At 32.6% G+C, this 20,769-nt stretch overlaps 2 protein-coding genes across 2 annotated transcripts; one reads left to right on the top strand and one right to left on the bottom strand.

Moving 5' to 3' along the window:
* The first annotated feature begins 1,092 nt into the window (after window positions 1–1,092).
* On the top strand, window positions 1,093–13,172 carry LOC134727353 (uncharacterized). Its single transcript, XM_063591730.1, has 3 exons — window positions 1,093–1,099; window positions 3,043–4,809; window positions 12,808–13,172. The coding sequence occupies exons 1-3, from the start codon at window positions 1,093–1,095 to the stop codon at window positions 13,170–13,172; spliced, it is 2,139 nt and encodes a 712-aa protein (XP_063447800.1).
* A 2,932-nt stretch (window positions 13,173–16,104) lies between these two features.
* LOC134681663 (uncharacterized) lies at window positions 16,105–19,529 on the bottom strand. Its single transcript, XM_063541316.1, has 3 exons — window positions 19,296–19,529; window positions 16,894–17,039; window positions 16,105–16,322 (listed from the first exon to the last, which is right to left on the bottom strand). Exons 1-3 carry the CDS (start codon window positions 19,492–19,494, stop codon window positions 16,218–16,220), a joined length of 450 nt encoding a protein of 149 aa, XP_063397386.1. The 5' UTR covers window positions 19,495–19,529; the 3' UTR covers window positions 16,105–16,217.
* Between the last annotated feature and the right edge of the window lie 1,240 nt (window positions 19,530–20,769).

The following is a 20,769-nucleotide window of genomic DNA, read 5'->3' as shown; positions in this document are numbered from 1 at the left end:
ACTATCAGATATTGAGATTAAAGATTGCCAATAAAACAAAAGTCACCAACGTTCTAATTATTTGAACATGTTGAATGAAGGCAGTAAACTGCAACCTTAAGGTAGTCAGCAATGAGAAAACCCCATACCGTATAGTCTGCTACTAAATAGAAAAAATACTCGAGTAGTTTAGTTGTATATTTCATTGTTTGTCACATCTTTCGAATTACATAGAAACCAGCATACGTATATTTGTAATGATTAAACATGTCAATTTTAAGATAGTTCACATCATGCACTTTTACTAAATTTAACCAGCATAGATTTACGTCTGTTTGCATTTTGGATCAAGTTGACACCCATGTTAAGATGTTAGCCCTATCCCAGAAGTCTACACTCGTGTTGTATCGATAAAACAGGCGAGTAGCCATGTTAATTACGGATCAGAAAAAAAGAATTCAAAAGGAACTTCCTTTTATTAATCTGAACAACAATGCATAGTTTGGAGCTAACAAATCTGGTTAAACTTACTTTTTGTGCTTACATCTGACAGTAAAAGTCTCGTAAATGTTTGATGACAAGATCTTTTGTTTTTCAATATTAAAAAGGGAGTTTGTCGTCGTTCAGTCTAAAAATGCATAAGCATTGATAAAAGAAAATTCAAGTAATCGGACAAAGTGTTGACAGACGAACAAACGTATGGACATCAGCCGGACTTAGACAACCCTCATGCGCATATCTTTTTGACAAAGATATTTTATGTGGTAATTAACCGATGTTATGGATAACCATAGGAGGCTTATTGCCTTTTGATTTGTATTTTAGGAACATGTTGTGTCGATACTGAGGTCTAATGGTAACATAACTAATTTTTTATTATTTGTTTGTTTACAATAATAAAAAAAAAGTTTATATAATTTTTCAAGGACGGGATCATCTCGTTCAGTAACAAAACACAGCGTGACGAGCTATAAATAGGATTGATCAGACTTTTAAATCTAAAATTACTACCTGATATTACGTGTATGTTATTGTGGTTTTAAAGGAAAACAAAAGAAGATTTGTTTTCGGAAAACCCATAACAACTTATATATCCTTCAACAGACTAATAACATGGCAGGTAAATAAATAGTTTTGAAGGTTTATATCTTTTACATCCTCACAAGTAGCTTGAGAAAGGTTTTAATTTAAGATAGCATTATCACATATACGAAAGAGATATGCAAACATAACATGCAAAATATGAAACGAAATGAGAATACCATACCTAAATGAAAGACAATCATAACAAAAAGACAGACTGTCTACAAACAGTAAAATAGAACATAAATAAATGAGTAAGCCGCACGGAAATATGAGTACACCGCACATGAAATTAAAAATATTGCTTGATTTGTCATTATTTGTAGATATGGTGAAGTGGCATCTTTTTTGAATAATAAATAAAAAGTACAATACAATACAAAATGTAGGGAAATAAAGGTACATATGTACAGACACTGGAATACGATTTATACTGTCAAGTAAATGAAAAATCACATGGATAGAGAGGGTCAAGTCGTCAATAAAAGTATATACCGAGCGTGTAATAATCAATCTTTCTTTCTTTGTTTTGTTGTTTCATTTCTAGGCAGTTAATTGTTATCAAAAGTACCAGGCTTATTATCTATTATGCCAGATGCGAGGTCCGTTTTCAGTTATCAAGATAATTTCCTTTTTCAAATCCGTGATTGCATAGGCTTATTGTCGATTTCGATAGGTGCAGTTATTTTCTTGAATATTTATCTTTCTCCTTTACGTGGCAAGATAATCCGTAACGCGAGGGGACAGAAAGTTGAACATCCATCGAAATTACGTTAAAAAAAAATCCGACAAAACGGTTTCCCTCCCCCTTGGCATGTATCTAGTATCTAGCCTAGCTTTCTACTTTGTGCTTTGTAATATATTATTTGCAATTTCATTTGGTTTTCTTCGTCTTTTGAAATTACTGTGTGACTTTTTTCGACTTATTTTGAATGTTGAAAGTTTGAATGTTCATTTGAATGATTGCCTCTTTTAATTACACCAAACAACTGATCCTTGTTCTTTTTCAAAAGCCGGTGACTACTATCACGCACCGCTGTATATACTTACTCCTGCATACGGAGTATATGTCTTCCAATAGATATGATATTCACGGGCTTGCATTTTCTATCATAATTTCCTTGGTGAATTGCTACTCACCAGAAAGCTATTAAACGTTATAAATGATGAAGTTGAAATCATCCCTTATTATTTATTGATGATTTATTGAGTTAGTTAACCGTTATGAAATATCCGTTTCACAGATGTTGTTGGATGTGTTTCTTCTGTCGTAAATATTATTCGTTTTCTTTTATGACCTACTGAGTTAGACTGATTACAATGTTTTAGTAATATGAGTAACACGAAGGTAACTATATGTAAGGCAGAATCTGCTTACCCTTCCGAAGCACCGGAATTCATCCCATGGTTTAGGTGGGGTTTGTGTCGCTTAGATTTTAGTTTTCTATGATGAGTTTTATAAACTATTATTTGTCTGTTTTGTTATAGACATGACAAGGTCAGTTTATTTTCGATCGATGAGTTTGAATGAGTCTGGTATCAAGCTTTCTTTTATTGATTGAGTTCTAGTTTAAAAAAAATGACCTGCATCGAAGAATGGATAGTTATCAAATGCAATATAATTCGTGCTTCCGATTGAAGCATGTATTTTTTATGTTTTTATTCAAAATGAAATACAAATATTTATTGTCTTATTTTGTAAAAGGAAAAACGAATTAGATACTGCCTTTTATCTATTCATTTAATATGCACTTTATTACACATGACTAAAATCACATGAATTCTCCGTCAATCATTGTTATATTGACAAAAACAAAGAAACCTGATTGGTATAAATGTCATAAAGGGGTTCAGCAGTCAACGCTCAATGTGCAATCTTTCAGACTCATGTCCTATAATAATATAAATGATTTCATATGTTTATTATTATTCTTTTGTTTTTCATATTTACCTTTTTACATTCCATATTCTATATTTCAGACAGTAAAAATCCAAACAGATCAGTAGCACTGTATTATTATATGTGTCAAAATATAGTAGGAACAGAAGATCATGTTAAACGCATCCGATCTATGAACGCTGTCAGGGACAATTTACAAACTACCAAGTATGAATCATTTATAACAAGTGGCAGCTTTGGGGAAGGACTTGAGATGCGAGGTAGCGATTTAGATATAATGATGGTACAAAACCGGTTTGACGTTTGTGAAGATTTGAAATCCCGTTATCACCCCCCAAAAATACATTTTTTAATGGAAAGAGACGATGTAAAACCTTGTTATACTCTGCTGAGACTAGTATATGGTAGAATTGCTGAAGTTATGAGACACTTTGATGAACATAATGGTAAACTATATCTGTCTAGTGCATTGTATAAACAAAGTTTTTTAATTGATGAAATTAATATAATTCATGGTCCATGTTTTTCAGACAAAGATGGAGATGTAGAATTTGCTCATTGTTTACATTGTAAAACGTGGATATCTCCTGCAGAACAGTGGATAACAAGATCAAGTAACTCTTGGCCGAGTGATAATGTCAAACAAAGTATTATAAAACACGGAGTACTTTTTGTACCAATCGGAGTAAAGGGATCACCAACAGAGGATTTAGAATGGCGAGTATCGTTTTCAGTGGGGGAAAAACTTCTAATTAATACATTTTCTCACACTCAATTACTGTGCTATGTTCTCTTGAAAATAATTTTAAAAGATGTGTTAGCTATTCATTCCGAATGTAAAGATTTACTCTGTTCTTATTTCCTGAAAACTATTATGTTTTGGATATCTGAAGAACTGCCACAATCCATATGGAAACCTGATAATCTTATACCTTGTTTTATGAGATGTTATAAACGGCTTATTTATTGTGTTCAACACTCAGTTTGTTTACATTACTTTATTCCTGAGAATAACATGTTTGAGAACAAAATAGAGGGTCGCAGTCGTGAAATACTTTTAGAAAAATTATATACGTTGTATAGCTATGGATGGCAATGTGTCTTATTTTCGGATCAATTATCTAACTTTCATGTAGAAATGTGGAATTTCAAACCCGAATCTTATATATTATACGTAAATGATGTTAACAAAATACTAAACTCAACCTTAATGGTTGTTGAAAATGAAAACTTTAAAACTTTGTCTGTGGAAAAGGTGTTTGAGAATGGAATATATCAGACCATGTGGTGTCAGCAACCTTCAATAAAAGCCGTATATAAATACTTCATGTCTATGTATTCTAGTGGACTTGCACAGCGTATATCGCTGGACAGTAAAATCAGTAATAATAAGAACTTATACAAACAGTACAAACGCTGTCTTAGTACCCTGCTACAGAATGTGTATCATGACGCTGTATCTGGATGGTTACTGCTAGCATCGCTTTTCTATAAGACAAAACAATACAGTAAAGCTTTACACATCATCAGATATTCTATATCGAAATGTACTCCGGAAAAATTATGCGACTACTCCACTGTATCGGATTACCAACTGTTAAATCTGAACTCATTCCAGAAGACGAGTTTTGTTAATCTGAGAAAATTTATGCTGGTAGATGAAATACGTCTCACGAACAAATCGTCATTAGCACCAGATGAACTTCAAATGGTAGATCCAATTTCAAAAGTTTTCGATTTTTATCCAGCTATCGCGTATGCTTATTTCCTTGAATTTCTTTGTCAGTATCATCTTGATAATGTCAAACAATGCCAGGATGCAATTCAAAGTTTAAAACTGGTTATAGGTAAACATTACTTGATAACTAGGTGTAAAGCAGAAGCCTACACTTTGTTGGAATTTGCTTTACAGTTATTAGTCACAATGAAACTGCACGACAAGCATTCTTACAATTTTTCAAACTAGCCCCACACCAATTGTAAAAAATGCAGTAAAGATAGAGTAAACACATGATTTAATTGTGATATTTGTGCACTCAGATAAATTGTCTAAAATTGACTGTTTGATTTTTGGGGGTCTATGATTATTAGACAAATTTAAATTTATGAACATAGATTAATATTTATAGTAAAACTAATTACCGTATTAAAATGCAAAACTTCGTGTAACCTAACGACGCGTGCATTAAACTCGGAAAAGAGGTTTCACGATATTGTTTTCTTATGTCAAATAAAAATTTGGAATAACTAAAATACTACGTATGAACAAATTGTTTTACTGGTGTTGGTTATATATAATTAGATTCTTGCTGATATCTCATTAGTTCTTGCATTATTTTAAGTGTGACTGTCGGCTATCTAGTTGAAATTGAACGTTTGACAAGTGTTGTAGAAGATTAAACAGGCCGAATTGGTACATTTGAATTTTCTACATCTGAATTGCTACTTTTACGAGGATATATCTTTTTTTTTTTTGAAACAATTGAATAATCTTTATTGCACTTAATTGTTTTTAACAATTTAAGTAGCTTACAATTTGGGCTAAGTATACCTGTATTTCAATGCTTATACATCTAGGGAGAATATATAATAAAATAATTTAATTATTATACAATTAGACATAATACATAAATTAAATTAACATCAATATATATTGATTCATTCATTAATAAAACAAAAATTGTCTGTTTACAAATCGGGAAAAATAACGGATCTACACCGTATCGTTTTGTGAATACATGTATTATGTATTTTTAATTTCTCACAGGTTACCTGTGTATTGGAGTCACTTTTAAATATTTTTATGTTTTGAAGGATTGATTTTGTCTAAGGTTACATGCTTAACTCAGCTAATGTAGTTAAATATCTAGGTAAGGTTATAAAATTACGTTAAATTCAAATCATTTGCTATGCAGGTATTTTTTGGTACCTCGTGGTATAATATTCATGTAATCAAAAAAAATGTTTGTAGTTGTCAATTTCTTTGCAAAAATTGCAAGAATGATTTTCTAGTTCTTTCCACTGTACTTATAAGTCGTTGCATGGAAAGATGAAGTTTTGTAATTTCCATTTAAACATTTTAAATTTACTGTTTTAGGTAATTTAATATAAAATTAAGAGTGCTTTTAAATTTTATATTTAAATTTTAATTCAAAAATTCTATCCCACTTCATAACACCTACAGGTTTTTCTTGTTTAATGAAGAGGATTTGAATAAACACATCATAGATTCTAGGATTATGTTCTATATTTTCGCCAGACGCGCGTTTCGTCTATAAATGAATCATCAGTGACGCTCGAATCCAAAACAGTTATTAAGAAGACTAAATAAAATTCGAGGTTGGAGAGCATCTATCAACTGCAGAAATGTTTTTTCCCTGTTCACATGACATGTAGTAGTCATTTTTAATTGCAACATATTTATGACATCGTGAAGTAAAGTTATACTATTGATACTTTCTGAAGACATAAAAATAGTGAACTGAATAATTAAATAATTATTTCAACTGCCTTAAAAGATCTCCATTAAGTTGTCATAGATGTCATTATATCTTTATCGGAAATGACTTATAAAAAGCAACACGGCGGGTGTCTTGAAAGAACCAGAAACCTCTCATCCATCTGGATTACCTGAGTTCACCAGCAGTTTTTAGGGGTTTCTGTTATACGTTGAAGTGCGAACATTTTAGTTTCTTGTGTTATATGTTGGTTGTCAGTGTCTCCGTCGTTGCTGGTGTTCTAATATTTGTTCTTTAGCAAATTGTGTATGACAAAAAAAATTATGAGTGTCAATGAGACAACTCTCCATCCAGGTCACAATGTATATAAAGATAACAGTTAAAGGTCACCGTAAGGCCTTCAACACAGAGGCTTCGCTTACACCAAACAGCAAGCTCTAAAGGACCCCAACATTACTAATGAAATCAATTCAAACAAAAAACCCAAATGTCTAATCTATATACACAACGAGAACCACATAAAAACACACTAAGAAATGACAATTCTGAACAACAGGATCTCGAAAAAACATGTTAAGACAGACATGGAGCTTGGCAAAACTAACGCCGGCAAAATATATTGCCGTTAAATACACCACAATGGCTGCTTCTTACAACGAAAATGCCATGAATTTTTTTTATTTGTAAAAAATCGACATTATTTTCTGAATAACTTTAATAAGAAATCTGTGTCGAAACATTTAAAAAAAAATCGCGATTCGTCGTTGACTAAAAGGGTCTGGTGATCGCTGTATCCATTCCTTTTTTAAGTTAACAACAACAATAACCAGGGCTGGAAATAGTCACTTTTAATTTTCCAGATGCTTCGAACAAACAATTAAATTCGCTTGACCTTAGTTGTGTTGATGTAAACAGGAGGAGATGGGGTTTGATTTCCAACGAGACTACTATCCACGACAGTTTAAATAAAGTGGATGTAGGTAATTATTATCAATTGTACAGCCTTCAACAATGAGAAATCCCATACGGAATATATGTCATTATGCTTTGAACTAAACTTCAGTACTAGAGAGTACTCTCATATATGTCCCTTTGTGAATTATTTCTGTGTTTTGTTTCGATCTAATCCGTAAAGCCTTTTCCAAGGTTTATCCTTATATTGTGCTGTTACACTACTGTCCCATGTTATGTAAGAGTTGGGCGCCCGCATACATGTTAAATCTCACCACCCTATTTGTGTAACTGTCCCAAGTCATGAGCCCTGTTATTCTGATATTGCCCTTTATTCTGTGTATCATAAATCAGACTGTTACTTATATGGTTTGAATTGTTTTACATTTCTCATTTTAGGGCCCTTATAGTTTAATATGCAGTACTTGGTGTTGCTCAAAGCCTTGTGGTAACCTAAAGATGCAACCTTCTAAGTGGTCTCTGGTGATAAAATATCTCACAAACAATCATACCAAAGTCCCTTTTTTAAATCAAGATATATCGGTTACTGAAAAAATGTGATACAGGATGGAGGTGTATGTAACTACAAGTTGAAGTATCAGGGAATTAAATAATATTAAGCAATTTATATGTTTATCAATATCTATATATATATATATATAGTTTTAGTTTATTTCTGATTAAATTCAAGTTCCTTTTTATTTCTCTTTACTCTCAAGGTTCTTTCGTATGCTACATTTAAAACATCTGAACTTTGTTCCAAACTGCTCCGGGTTTTGCAAGGAAAGAACGAACAAATACGAATGCATTTTGGGCCTTAATAAATGTCTTTCTTTCTTTAATGAATGTAATTCAGAACAATAAAACATATCAATGAAAGACCCGAATAACAAATGATTACCTTGATAAGATTTCACCTTTTCAATTGAATGATAATGATCTGTTCTAATCGTTATTCCATAACCTCTTAACTAGTTCTCATTCGTTGGTGCACGACCATGATTAATGATGTAAAGGAAACACTCAGAACACTGTATTTACACAGATAATGTACGCATATGCCTACTCAGTTCTCAATACTTGTGGTGACGAAAAATACTTCCACATGTTCCAAAACATCATCAAAAGCAATATTGAGCAACAAAATATGCAAACACACTAACGCTTTTAAATATTTTTTTTTAATCGAGCGTCACTGGTGAAACTTTTGTAAACTAATAAATTGATAAAAAAATACCAAGATTGAATTGATTATTGACTCTTCACATTTTACATAATCCGCTTCGCATATTATTCAATGTGAAGAGTCAAAAATTACTTATATGGTTCAATAAATTCAAAATAAATGATAGCCATTCATTAAATGCAGATAACAATTTAATTTATATTGCTTCAGAATAAAGTACATATTGACTATTCCATCGAGAGTTCCAGCAATACAACTGTGACATAAAAATCAAAACAGAAAATCACTTTATATTTGTATAAAAATTAAATTAGAAGATACCAAAAGTTGTCAAACATTAAAAAAAAACTTATCAAACCCAGACAATGAAAACAATAGAATAATTTACTACATAGTTTTATCATGACTACGCACGATAATCATGTGTTTTGTTTAAAGCATGATTATCATGCGTAATTTTATTCAATGTAATACGCACGTAGCTCTATACGCATATTTTCGTGCAGGAATCATGCGTAAATTTACGCACGATTATCGGGTGTAGTTCGATTTGGGAGTTTTCCGTGCGAAAAATTCGCACGATTTACGAATAATTTTCGCACGATTATCATGCGTGGCTCATTGACTAGTGTAACCCACATAAAAAATTATGTTTACATCTGTTTCCATTTTTTATCAATTTAATATGTCCTCACCAATGTTAACATGTTGTCACCTTCCAACAAGTCCACATCCGTGTTGTATCAATAACACATACGAATAATCATGTCAATAACAGACCCAAGAACTTCCTTTTACTTATATGAACAACAATGCATATTTAGGACCAAACCAAACTAATTATATTAACGGTTTTTACTTACATCTCACAGTAAAATTCTCGTAACTATTTGATGACAACATTGAAAAAGAAGTTTTCTTCAATCAATTTAAAAATGCATATTTAAGTTATCTTATGAAGTGGTGACATACAAACAAACGTATTGACAGCAACCGGACTTAAACATCCATTATGCACAATATCTTTATGACGGAGATATTTGATATGGTAATTAACCGATGTTAAGGCTTCTTACTTGTTTATTTGTATTTTTGGAACATGTGTTAATACTGAGGTATGATATGTTAACATAAACATGATAAATAAATTATCATTATTTTTATGTGTATAATAATACAAAAATATATTTTTTTCAAGGACGGGATCATCTCGTTCAGTAAAAAAATACAGCGTGACGAACTATAAATAGCTTTGATCAGACTTTTTGACCTACAATTTACTACCTGGTATTGCATGTATGTTTTAGTGGTTTTAAAGGAAAACGAAAGAAGATTTGTTTTCGGAAAACCTATTACACAACTAATATATCCCTCAACAGACTAAAACATGGCAGGTAAATACTTAATAATGAAGGTTTTTATCTTTTACATCCTTACAAGTGGATTGAGAAAGGTTTTAATTCATGATAGCATTATTACATATACGATAACGATATGCAAACAAGACATGCAAAATATGAAACGAAACGAGAATACCATGGATGAAAAAGAAAAATTACAAACAAACAGATTCTCTACAAACCGCAACTTGGAATTAAAAAGAAATGAGTGAGTAAGTCGCACTGAAATATGAGCACACTGCACATGAACTTAAAAAGTTTGCTTACTTTGTCATTATCTGTATCATTATCTGTATTCATGGTAAAGTGGTCTCTACTTTGCATAATAAAACAAAAAGTACAAAACAATTCAGAATGTACAGAGATAAAGTTGCATATGTATAGACAGTGGAATACGATTTAAATTGTCATGTTAATGAAAAATCACATGGCGTACGTAGGGCATAGAGGATCAGATTGTCAATTAAGGAATATACCGAGCGTGTCAATCTTTCTCTCATTTTTGTTTCATTTCAAGGCAGGAATAAGTTATCAAATTAACCAGGCTTATAATTTAATACGCCAGATGCGCGGTTCGTTTTCAGTAACTAAGATAATTTCCCTTTTTAAATCCATGATTAATTTTGCTAAGGCTTATTTTCTATTTCAATAGGTTCAATTATATTCATCAATATTTTTTTCTCTCTTTCCTTTATGTGGCAATATAATCCGTAATGCAAGTGGACAGAAAGTTGAACATCCATCGAAATCGCGTAAAAAATCCACCAAAACCGTTTTCCCTCTTAGCATGTATCTAGTATCTAGCCTAGCTTTCTACTTTGTGTTTTGTGTTTTTAATTTGCAATTTTATTTGGTTTTCTTCGTCTATGCAATTACAGTGTGATTTTTTTCGATTTATTTTGAATGTTGAAAGTTAGAAAGTTGAAAGTTTGAATGTTGAAAGTTAGAAAGTTGAAAGTTTGAATGTTGAAAGTTTGAATGTTGAACGTTTATATGTTGAAAGTTTGAATGTTGAAAGTTGAATGTTAAAAGTTTCTAAATGATAAAATTGAAATCATCTCTTCGTAATTGTTTCACGGACGCCGTCATGAGTTAGTTAATCGTTATGAAATATGCGTTTCACAGATGATGTCGGATATATGTTTCATTATCAAAAAAAGTGCAAATTTCGACGAGGTAATATTTAAAAAATGATGTTATTGTTTACAAAATTTAAATGTGTCCCGCTATTCTAAAGTATGGTAGCAACGCTATTCAGAAATATGCAATGGGAAAAATAAAGAGTTCCTTCGATTTTAACAATTTAAGGTCATTCTTTGATAGAATCGTGTCAATGGCGTTACCAATTTGAAGCATTCATTCAGGTACTAAATATTATTGTTCAGCATCAAACAACTGTTCCAATTTGTTGTTTAGGTTCAAATTACGACTTATTGACGTTATTCATATAGCTGTGCATTCTATTTTAACATAAATTTCAGAATACATTGTGGACAAAAAAATGGCTGTCCTAATTATGGCCGTTTAAATACTATTAAATATGCTCAAACTGAATATATGTGAATTGTATAAGATTAAATGATTAAATGATAATGATATACCTAATCCTTTGAACACGACCCAAAAATACTTTTATTTATGAATAAAGTTACAAAAATGTCGCATTTTTATAACTGAGTAACACCACTGACGCTTCAGTAACTCCAATGACACAAAATTATCACCATTGACATCACATTTCAAATTTTAACAGTATCAAGTACTGAACACAAAGCCAAGATCACCGGGCAAAAGAAAAAGATGAAAAAAAATTCTTACGCTAAAAAATCTCAAATTATATAACATAACATTCATTACTAAAAATGTCAATAGTGTTAATAAATAGTGTCTTTGGTGTTACCAGCATAACTCAGTTTTTGAAAACTGTGTATATTTAATACATGATATTGTTAAAAATTTGTTAAATCAGTATTGATTTTCATAAATAATATGATTTTTCGCTTGTTAAACATGAAAAAAACACAAAACAATGCTTATTGTCATGATATATTCAGTTTTAAGATTCAGTTACAAAACAAGTGCTTCATTCCCCTATTCTATATGTTGTTACTGGTGCATGTTTCTTTACTCAATATATTTCATTATTCAAAGTTAAGGAAATGTTTTCAAAAAATGATTTTTATAAAGGTTACACCATGGACACTATTTCCAATAACGATATAACTTTTACTTACTTTTACGATTTTTTCACTAAATTTTCAACATAATTGTTTGTTTTCTTTTGCATAACATGCCAACAGGTAACATTGCTAAGGTAGAAACTGTTGTAAATGCCCAAATCTTGCGAAAGATAACTCTTATCATACTAATTTGTCCTTTGGTTACACCATTGACTTAAAAAAATGTTACATTTCCGTTTGGTGACATTTTTTATTATAAAACCAACATACACCTCCTAAATCATTACAAAATGTTTGTATGTATCAAAATGCAATAAGAAGTGATAAATCATAACAAATGGTATGAATAATATTCCTATTTTAAGTTTGAAAGGATTTATAGATATACTCAAATACCGTATTTTTGAAGCAAATACTTAAAATTTATAAATAATGTGCAATCGTGCAAACGCATGTCCTATAATCATACAAAGTAAAATCACAAAAATACTGAACTTAAAGAAAAATCAATTCGGATAGTCCATAATCACATGGCAAAATCAAATAACAAAACACACCAAAAACGAATGGAAAAGAACTGTCATATTCCTGACTTGGTACAGGCAATGTATTTATATGATTATTTTTTTCTTCATATTTACCTTTTTACCTTCCATTTTTTATATTTCAGACAGTAAAAATCCAAGCACATCAATAGCACTGTATCATTATCTATGTCAACATATAGTAGGATCAGAAGATCATGTTAAACACATCCGATATATGAACGCAGTCAGGGACAATATTAGAAGGGAAAAGGATGAAATAATTATAACAAGTGGTAGCTTTGGTGAAGGACTTGAGATACGAGGCAGTGACGTAGATATAATGATTGTACAAAAGAAGGTTGACGTTTGTGAAGAATTAAAATCCCGTTATCACCCCAACAAAATACATTTGTTAATGGAAAGAGACGATGTGAAACCTTGTTATACTCTGCTGAGAGTAGTATATAGTATAAAGAAAGACCATGAAGACCAGGAAGACTACGTGTGACCCTATAACTGCATGTAATGAACTATGAATAGAGGTTTTCAAATTTGCTACATGTCAGGTACTGTTGGTACGTTAAAATCTAAGAAACACAAGTGTGCATTCGCAAACGTTTTGTAAGGTGGTTTCCGCTGACTGACCTAGAGGGGGAGGGGCGGTCCAGTCACGCTTCAGTGATTCCCTATATATAAGCAACCAAAGGAGACGGTCCAGTAAAACCCCTTTTTGTCCCCAAAATATATCAGTTTTAAAAAATTGTTAAAATGTAAACTTTTAGTTTTTTTATTGGAAAGTAAAATGCTTTTGCTACATAAATATGGGCAGTTTTTGACAATACAATGCATATATATCGGGTTTTAGCATCATTAAGTCATGCTAAATTATTAAAATCTTCTAATACATAACATATATTATAAAGGTTAGGGATGAACACGGATGCGGCCACTTTCATATTTGACAAAAAACAATGAAAAGTGACATTTTTGTGTATATTTGACAGATTTCTCATATTTAAGCTTGAATCGGAGTTTTTTTAATGAGTAAATTAGTTAAAATCTTTCACATAAACGAATTGACTCAACTGAAATATACAACTAAGTGTTTGAAAAGCTTTCAAAATCTTTCGTTTGATGAAACTGAAATTTGAGGCCCTTACTGGACCTACTCCTTTTTTTCCACGAAAGGGGCCCCTGGATCCGCCTATGCATGTTTAGCCCCTCTGCATTTTTTAGCTGTTTCAGGTCAGGAGCCTCTGGCTTTTGTAAGTCTTGTATGATTTTTGATTTTAGTTTCTCGTGTATAATTTGGAGTTAAGTATTCCGTCCATTATCACTGAACTAGTGATATATTTGTTTAGGGGCCAGCTGAAGGACTCCTTCGGGGCGGGAGTTTCTGCATTGAAGATCTATTGGTGGCCTTCGGCTGTTGTCTGCCCTATGGTCGGGTTGTTGTCTCTTTGACACATTCCCCTTCTCAATTTTATTGTTTGTTATCAGGTGAGTATGTCACAAATAAATCTGCATCGTTTTGGACAGTCATGGACAACGATACCACTTTTCCTTATTTCAGGTACATATATGTCATTTTTACGTCCCTGCAGCTGAAAGTTTGGGGCATAATGTTTTATCCCTGTCCGTCCCATTATGGGTGTACAGTTATTTTAGCTAACTACTAGTTTGTATGCTAGGAAGTTTTCACTTTGCTGACTGTTATTTCATATATAAGAGATGTGTACGTGGGCAGGGTTTTGATTTTTATTGATATTTGCTCTTTTGGTAAATGATTCTACTTTTTGGAGTCTGAAAGGTGCATTAGTTTCTGGATAACTCAATAGACCTATGTGATCCCATTGTAAAATGTGCATCTCCATGGGAATCGTTTGTGTCTCTAAGAGACAATAATATATTGTAGAAAGTCTTTCATTGACTTTGTTAAATTACATTTACTTCAGTGTGTGTCACTTGTTCTTGTTTTATTGATTTTCACCCTTCAGGTTTAGATGTCTTACATATAAAAAAGAAGATGTGGTATGATTGCCAATGAGACAACTGTCCACAAGAGACCAAAATGGCACATACACTAACAACTATAGGTCACCGTACAGCCTTCAACAACAAGCAAAGTTCATACTGCATAGTCAGCTATAAAAGGCCCTGATATGACAATGTAAAAACAATTACTTGTTTGACCACTGAATGAAGTTATGTGAACATATTCAGTCTGTTTTTGTAGTCTTGTGTTGCTCATTGTTTAGATACTGCATTGTTGTCTGAAATAGTTTTAAACTGTTTTTGATGCCCATTTGCTTACCTTTCTTGGCTTGAAAAACATAACCCTTCATGTCTGTAAGTTCCAGAGCACCTAATATCAGTGAGTTTTTGGATGGGATCAACATTACTCAACACTTATGTTTAAGGTATATGATTTTTCTGCTGGAATACATATTTTCTTGGTTTTAGACATTTTTCATCTTAAAATTAAGTGGGCTGCCCTATTCTGTACTCATTTCCGTCACAATAACTATGTTTTTGCTATTGATTTGTGTAATGTTTAAGAGTCCATTATCTTTGTTTCTTGTATACTATTTGTGTGTGTTCAAATGTCTTCAATATTAAAATGAATTTATTCTTGGAATCTTAAAGGGAGATAATAACTAAAGTTATATTTTTAAATAAATTGGGAATGTGTCCATGGGACACAGATGATGCCCCCACTTACATGTAATGTTATATAGGCACACAACTCAGACACAACTCATTCACTGTATATGTTACACTAGTGGTGACTACCTAAATTTGTACCCGATTTGAGTCTTGTTGTAATAAGCATTGTGTATACATTTCAAAAACGTTTAATTTAGGCAAACTTAAGTTATAGAACAGAAACAAAAAAAATCAGCAATTTTTTGTTCATTTGTAAAAGGGGCAAAAATGGTAAAAGTGATGCCTCAAAAGTTGAAACTAATCTGTGTTTTGAGGTAATGAGCATTGTGTATAAATTTCATAACATTTGTTTAAGGCAAACTAAAGTTATAGAATGGAAACAAAAAAAGCATTTTTTAATTTTGGTAAAGGGGCATAACTCCAGAAGGGCAAAAGTGATCCCACCAAATTGCATGCATGATTTGTGTTTTGCGGTAATACAAATGTATGCATAGTGTTTATGTTTGGTACCATTTGGTTGAGGCAATCTAAAGTAAAGTAAAGGAAACAAATTTTTGGACATACAGAAGGAGAAAGGTAAAACTTTATGCCCCCTCCACTCAGTGGGTGCCTAAAAATCTTGACAACCAAATAAAGACACAACAAGAGCAAAACAACAAGTCACAGATTTGTCATTGTACCAGTCATGAAATGAACTGTTTATAGTAGAATTACTAGAGTAAACTACAATACTTTAGCTATCTTAGTTCTAGCAATGACAGTAAACAACTGTATCAAGTATTTCTTTTAATGGTCTATCAACCTCAATATAGAAACATATACAAAACTTAAGTTAAAATTTCTGATGAAAAGTTCTTTTTGTGTATCACAAACATAATGTTTATTTTTAATATGGGCTTCCATGAGTTGATGGAGACTCGTAACCATCTTGTAAAGCATTCACTTCAGGGTTATACATCATGTTTCTCTTACCATCATGATATGGGAAAATCTGAAAAACACAAATATGAACATAATATCATGTAAACAGAACCAATATAACTATTCCATGTGTGATTTTACATGTCTACCAATGTCTTTTAGTGATCTTGAGACCAAATTAGTTCAAAAGTTTAATCCAAAATCTAATACAAACCAACCCTGTAACGTTCAGTAATGTATGTGTATGTTCCAAATTTATAAATATGATTGAAGTAAATGGAACCCATGATTACATGATTCAGTGGTTGTTGTTTGTTGTTGAATATCATATATATTTTTTGTCATTTGTCCCCATCTCAATAAACATTTTGTGAAGTAGTACAGATAAAGATTTTACTAAAAGCTTTACTTTTAGCATTTTTAAAAATCTATCATCATTGATCGTTATGAGGTCAAGGACAGATAAATTGTGACAAATACACCAATTGAAATATAGTTGAAATGTCAGGCCAATTGCATTTTAATTGAAAAACCTACCAAAAACACACAAACTTAACATGCACATTGACCATGCTAATGAACCAAAAAAATTAGGTCAAGGTTGGATGAAACCTGCAACAAAAGAGACATATACTACCTACCCTTGTTCTAATTCTAAGATGGTCATAGGGTATAAACTCTGGTCTTGATTCCTCCTCTGGATTAACCACCAAAGCATAGTATCCAAGAGTTATAATTGTTGGTATCGTGAAAATATAGCATATCTTATACCACATGCTGAGATCAGCTAAAAATAAAAAAAAATTAAAACATGTTAATTTGACTTGTTGACAATAGTTTGTGATGCATTTGGTTATTCAATGTTTTCTTTTTTTGTGTTATAAATCGTCTCATTATTTTTTTATATTATCAAAAAATAACGGGACAAATTATAATCTGACAATACTGGTTAACATGGTTAAGCATTATCATTTGTTAGTTCTGCAAGTATAGTGTTGAGTATTACGATATATTTTTATTTGACCTCTGTATTTGTACATGTACATGATGACAGATGTATGAAAAACAATTCTTTTGTAAAAAATATTTTCGTACTTCCAACAACAAAATTATTATATTTAAAGTTACCTAAATATTAATTTGATTTTGTCCTAAATGGGGAATGTGTGAAAGAGACAACAACCTGTCAAAAAGAGTTCATGTGTCAAATTTATTCATTCAATGTACATGCATGACATACATGTATGTTTACTTGTTTTGCTAATATTTCTTTTGTTACGATTTTTGATCGATTGAAATTCTATAGTGGGCCTTTCTATGTTGTAATGTCAAATAAATGTTATACATGTACTACTGGTTCAGATAAGGGTAAAAGTTTGCACAGGTCTGTAAAAAAAGTGTTTGGACCTGCTGCATTTGTTTGCCACTTTAGGCATGATGGGTATATGGATAAATCTTAATCATGTTAGTTTCAAAAAGTTTCATAAAGGCTTATCCCTACACTCAATGTGGAAAACAAATGCAGCGGGTCCAAACTATTTAACAGAAACCTGTATCTCTGCCTTGTTTCTTAACCCTCTTGCTGCCGGAGGGACACATATGTCCAAACCGGCAGTGCCGGAGGGACACATATGTCCATGGATAAATGTATGCAAGCTTCTAATCAATGCTGTATCTCTTTCAATTAAAATACCGAAGATAAAACAGAGTTATGTTTTGTCCAGTGGGTCCCAAATGTAGTGGTCATCATGTCGTGACGTCATATATCGAATGACGTCGTTGTTTGGCATGTTACGTCACAGACGTGGATCTGTCGTATTTTCCGGCATATGAAATGCAACCTTGAAAAACGGTCGGCAGCAAGAGGGTTAAAGGAAAATCTTAGACACACAATTAGTCTTCTTACTTTCAGTCAAAGAGCTATTTTTCATGTTTGAATGTCCATTAATAGGTTGACCATTAGTGTCAGTATTGAATTATGGTCAAAACGACACCTGGTTAAGTCCGGGCTTGATGAAAAAGACACCTGTTATCGTTGAAGTACTAGTAATTGTATAGAAAGACTACCAACATTACCAGTGGGTGAGGCCCAATGCCCAATCTCTGATGGATTTTATTCTACATCTATGACAAGTGTTCTCCCGCAGGACCTTTTAATATTTGTAATGTCTTGCTACATGTACATGTATCTAAATTGATATTTTAAGTTATACATTGTGTTATGGATGTGATGCTATAATTCATAGAAACTTGATGGTATTTCAAATGTCCCTTTTTATCAGGATGCTGTATGACACATCTGGGGAGACATTAAAAATGATCCATAAGGGTCAGTAGTAAACACTATAACGAATTTATTGCACACAGGTCTGCTTCTGTCAGATGTGGGTTTTTTTATACAACAATAAACAATAAAACACAACAACAGTAAATTGAATGATGTCACCGTTAACCTGACATCATGAACCCCCTATGAAATTTACTAACCCCTACAAATCCAAACAGGGGTCACAACGTTACAGTATTAAATTAAAACAATCACAACGTGAAATTTTACAGGCAGAGCCATAAACATGATAAAGTTTTTTTTTAAAGTCCAGTCCAGTGGTTATATTTGTAATCTTTCTATACAACTACTAGTAAGACTTGTAACAGCATTTTCTAACATAAAATGAACAAAATCATGCAAAATTGCTCAACTTGACATCTTGTCATTAAAACATGCATTTCAATTGCTTAAAATACTGAGAGAGAAAATATTATTAAATATATAAAACAAGGGTACCGAAATTATTACATCAGGTGCCGATACCAGGTGCCGATTTGACCAAATAGTCTTCACTACTGTCACTAGTGGCTAGTAGTGCCCCGGTGGCAGTGCTCAAATTGTTATGGACAATTACACAGGAAAATAGCTCTGCGACTAAAAGTAAGAAAAACAATTGTGTGTTTTTAAAATATTCCTTTAAGAAACGAAGCAGAGATACAGGTTTCTGAAATGGTAGCCTTTTATAAAGGCGACGACCTTGAAGTATGTCATTACCAAGTTCTGCTACACTCGGTTCTTCAATTGTAAATTTTACTTTCTTGAAATCGCTTGATGTATTTATAGCAGTCACATTTTCTGGCGTAGCTACGGGGGCACTAGACTGACATCTTTGTGAAGCAATTCGTGGTAAAACTGCTAAACGTCGGGCCAAAGTTGATAGGCCTAAACCCTTTCTCGCCAGCATAGAGGCCATGACTGTTGTCTGAATGGTAAAGTGTTGATTTTATGTGCCACAAATCACAATTAAATCGTTCTCTTCCTTGTTTTCGATTTTTTTTTCTCTCTATCAACGACTTATATATATATATATACGTCCCTGTCTCTATGGATAGAATTATAAACATTATTCAGAATAATTTACGAAAAAAATGAAAACCTAGAAACGAATACCTTAGAGCAAGACGAAGCTGTGAAACCCAACTCATCACGCTTTGTCATGAGCTTGCATCAGCTCTAGATAAAGGAGAGCAGATTGATATGGTTATCCTTGACTTTTCCAAGGCCTTTGATCGTGTCCCACATAAACGGTTGCTAAACAAACTACAGCACTATGGAGTTACAGGACAAACACACAAGTGGATTAAATCGTTCCTAGCCAAACGTACCCAACAAGTCATCGTTGAGGGAGAATCTTCAGAGAAAGTTCCTGTGGTCAGCGGAGTCCCCCAAGGGACTGTACTTGGACCGTTACTATTCCTCCTTTTCATCAACGACTTACCTGACAACATAACATCCAACACACGACTATTTGCAGACGATTGTATAGTATACAGAACGATAACATCTACTGCTGATAATCATATACTACAAGAAGATCTTTACAAACTTGCAGAATGGGAAAAAACCTGGGGCATGGACTTCCACCCACAGAAGTGTAGTGTTCAATCTACTACTAGATCACGTTCACCAATATTACACTCATACACGCTTAAGGGACAAGTGCTAGAAAGATAAAAAAAAGTACTAAATACCTTGGAGTCGACATTGAATCCGACCTCTCCTGGAAACAGCACATCAACAGAGTAACTAAAAAAGCGAACAGCATGCTAGGATTCCTAAAACGCAACCTAAGAACATCCAACAGCGAAACCAAGACAAATGCATATGTTGCAATGGTCAGATCCAACTTAGACTACTGCGCAACAGTATGGAATCCACACCAAAAAGATCAAGTTAAAAAGGTTGAAATGGTCCAGCGTCGAGCAGCCCGTTATGCCACCAACCGCTATAGGAACACCAGTAGTGTGGGCAGCATGTTAGAAGAACTAGACTGGGAATCATTGGAAAACAGAAGAGTTAAGTTACAACTTACATTACTCTACAAAGTGGTTAATGATCTTGTGGACATACCATGCGACACATACTTAACACCAATGTCATCGAGAACAAGATCATCACATACCAAGAAGTTCCGGCAATACTCAACCAAGACTAACGGCTACAAATACAGTTTTTTCCCAAGAACAGT

The sequence above is a fragment of the Mytilus trossulus genome, chromosome 8 (genome assembly GCF_036588685.1).
Source record: "Mytilus trossulus isolate FHL-02 chromosome 8, PNRI_Mtr1.1.1.hap1, whole genome shotgun sequence".
NCBI lineage: Eukaryota > Metazoa > Mollusca > Bivalvia > Mytilida > Mytilidae > Mytilus > Mytilus trossulus.
This window is presented reverse-complemented; position numbering and strand designations above follow the sequence as displayed.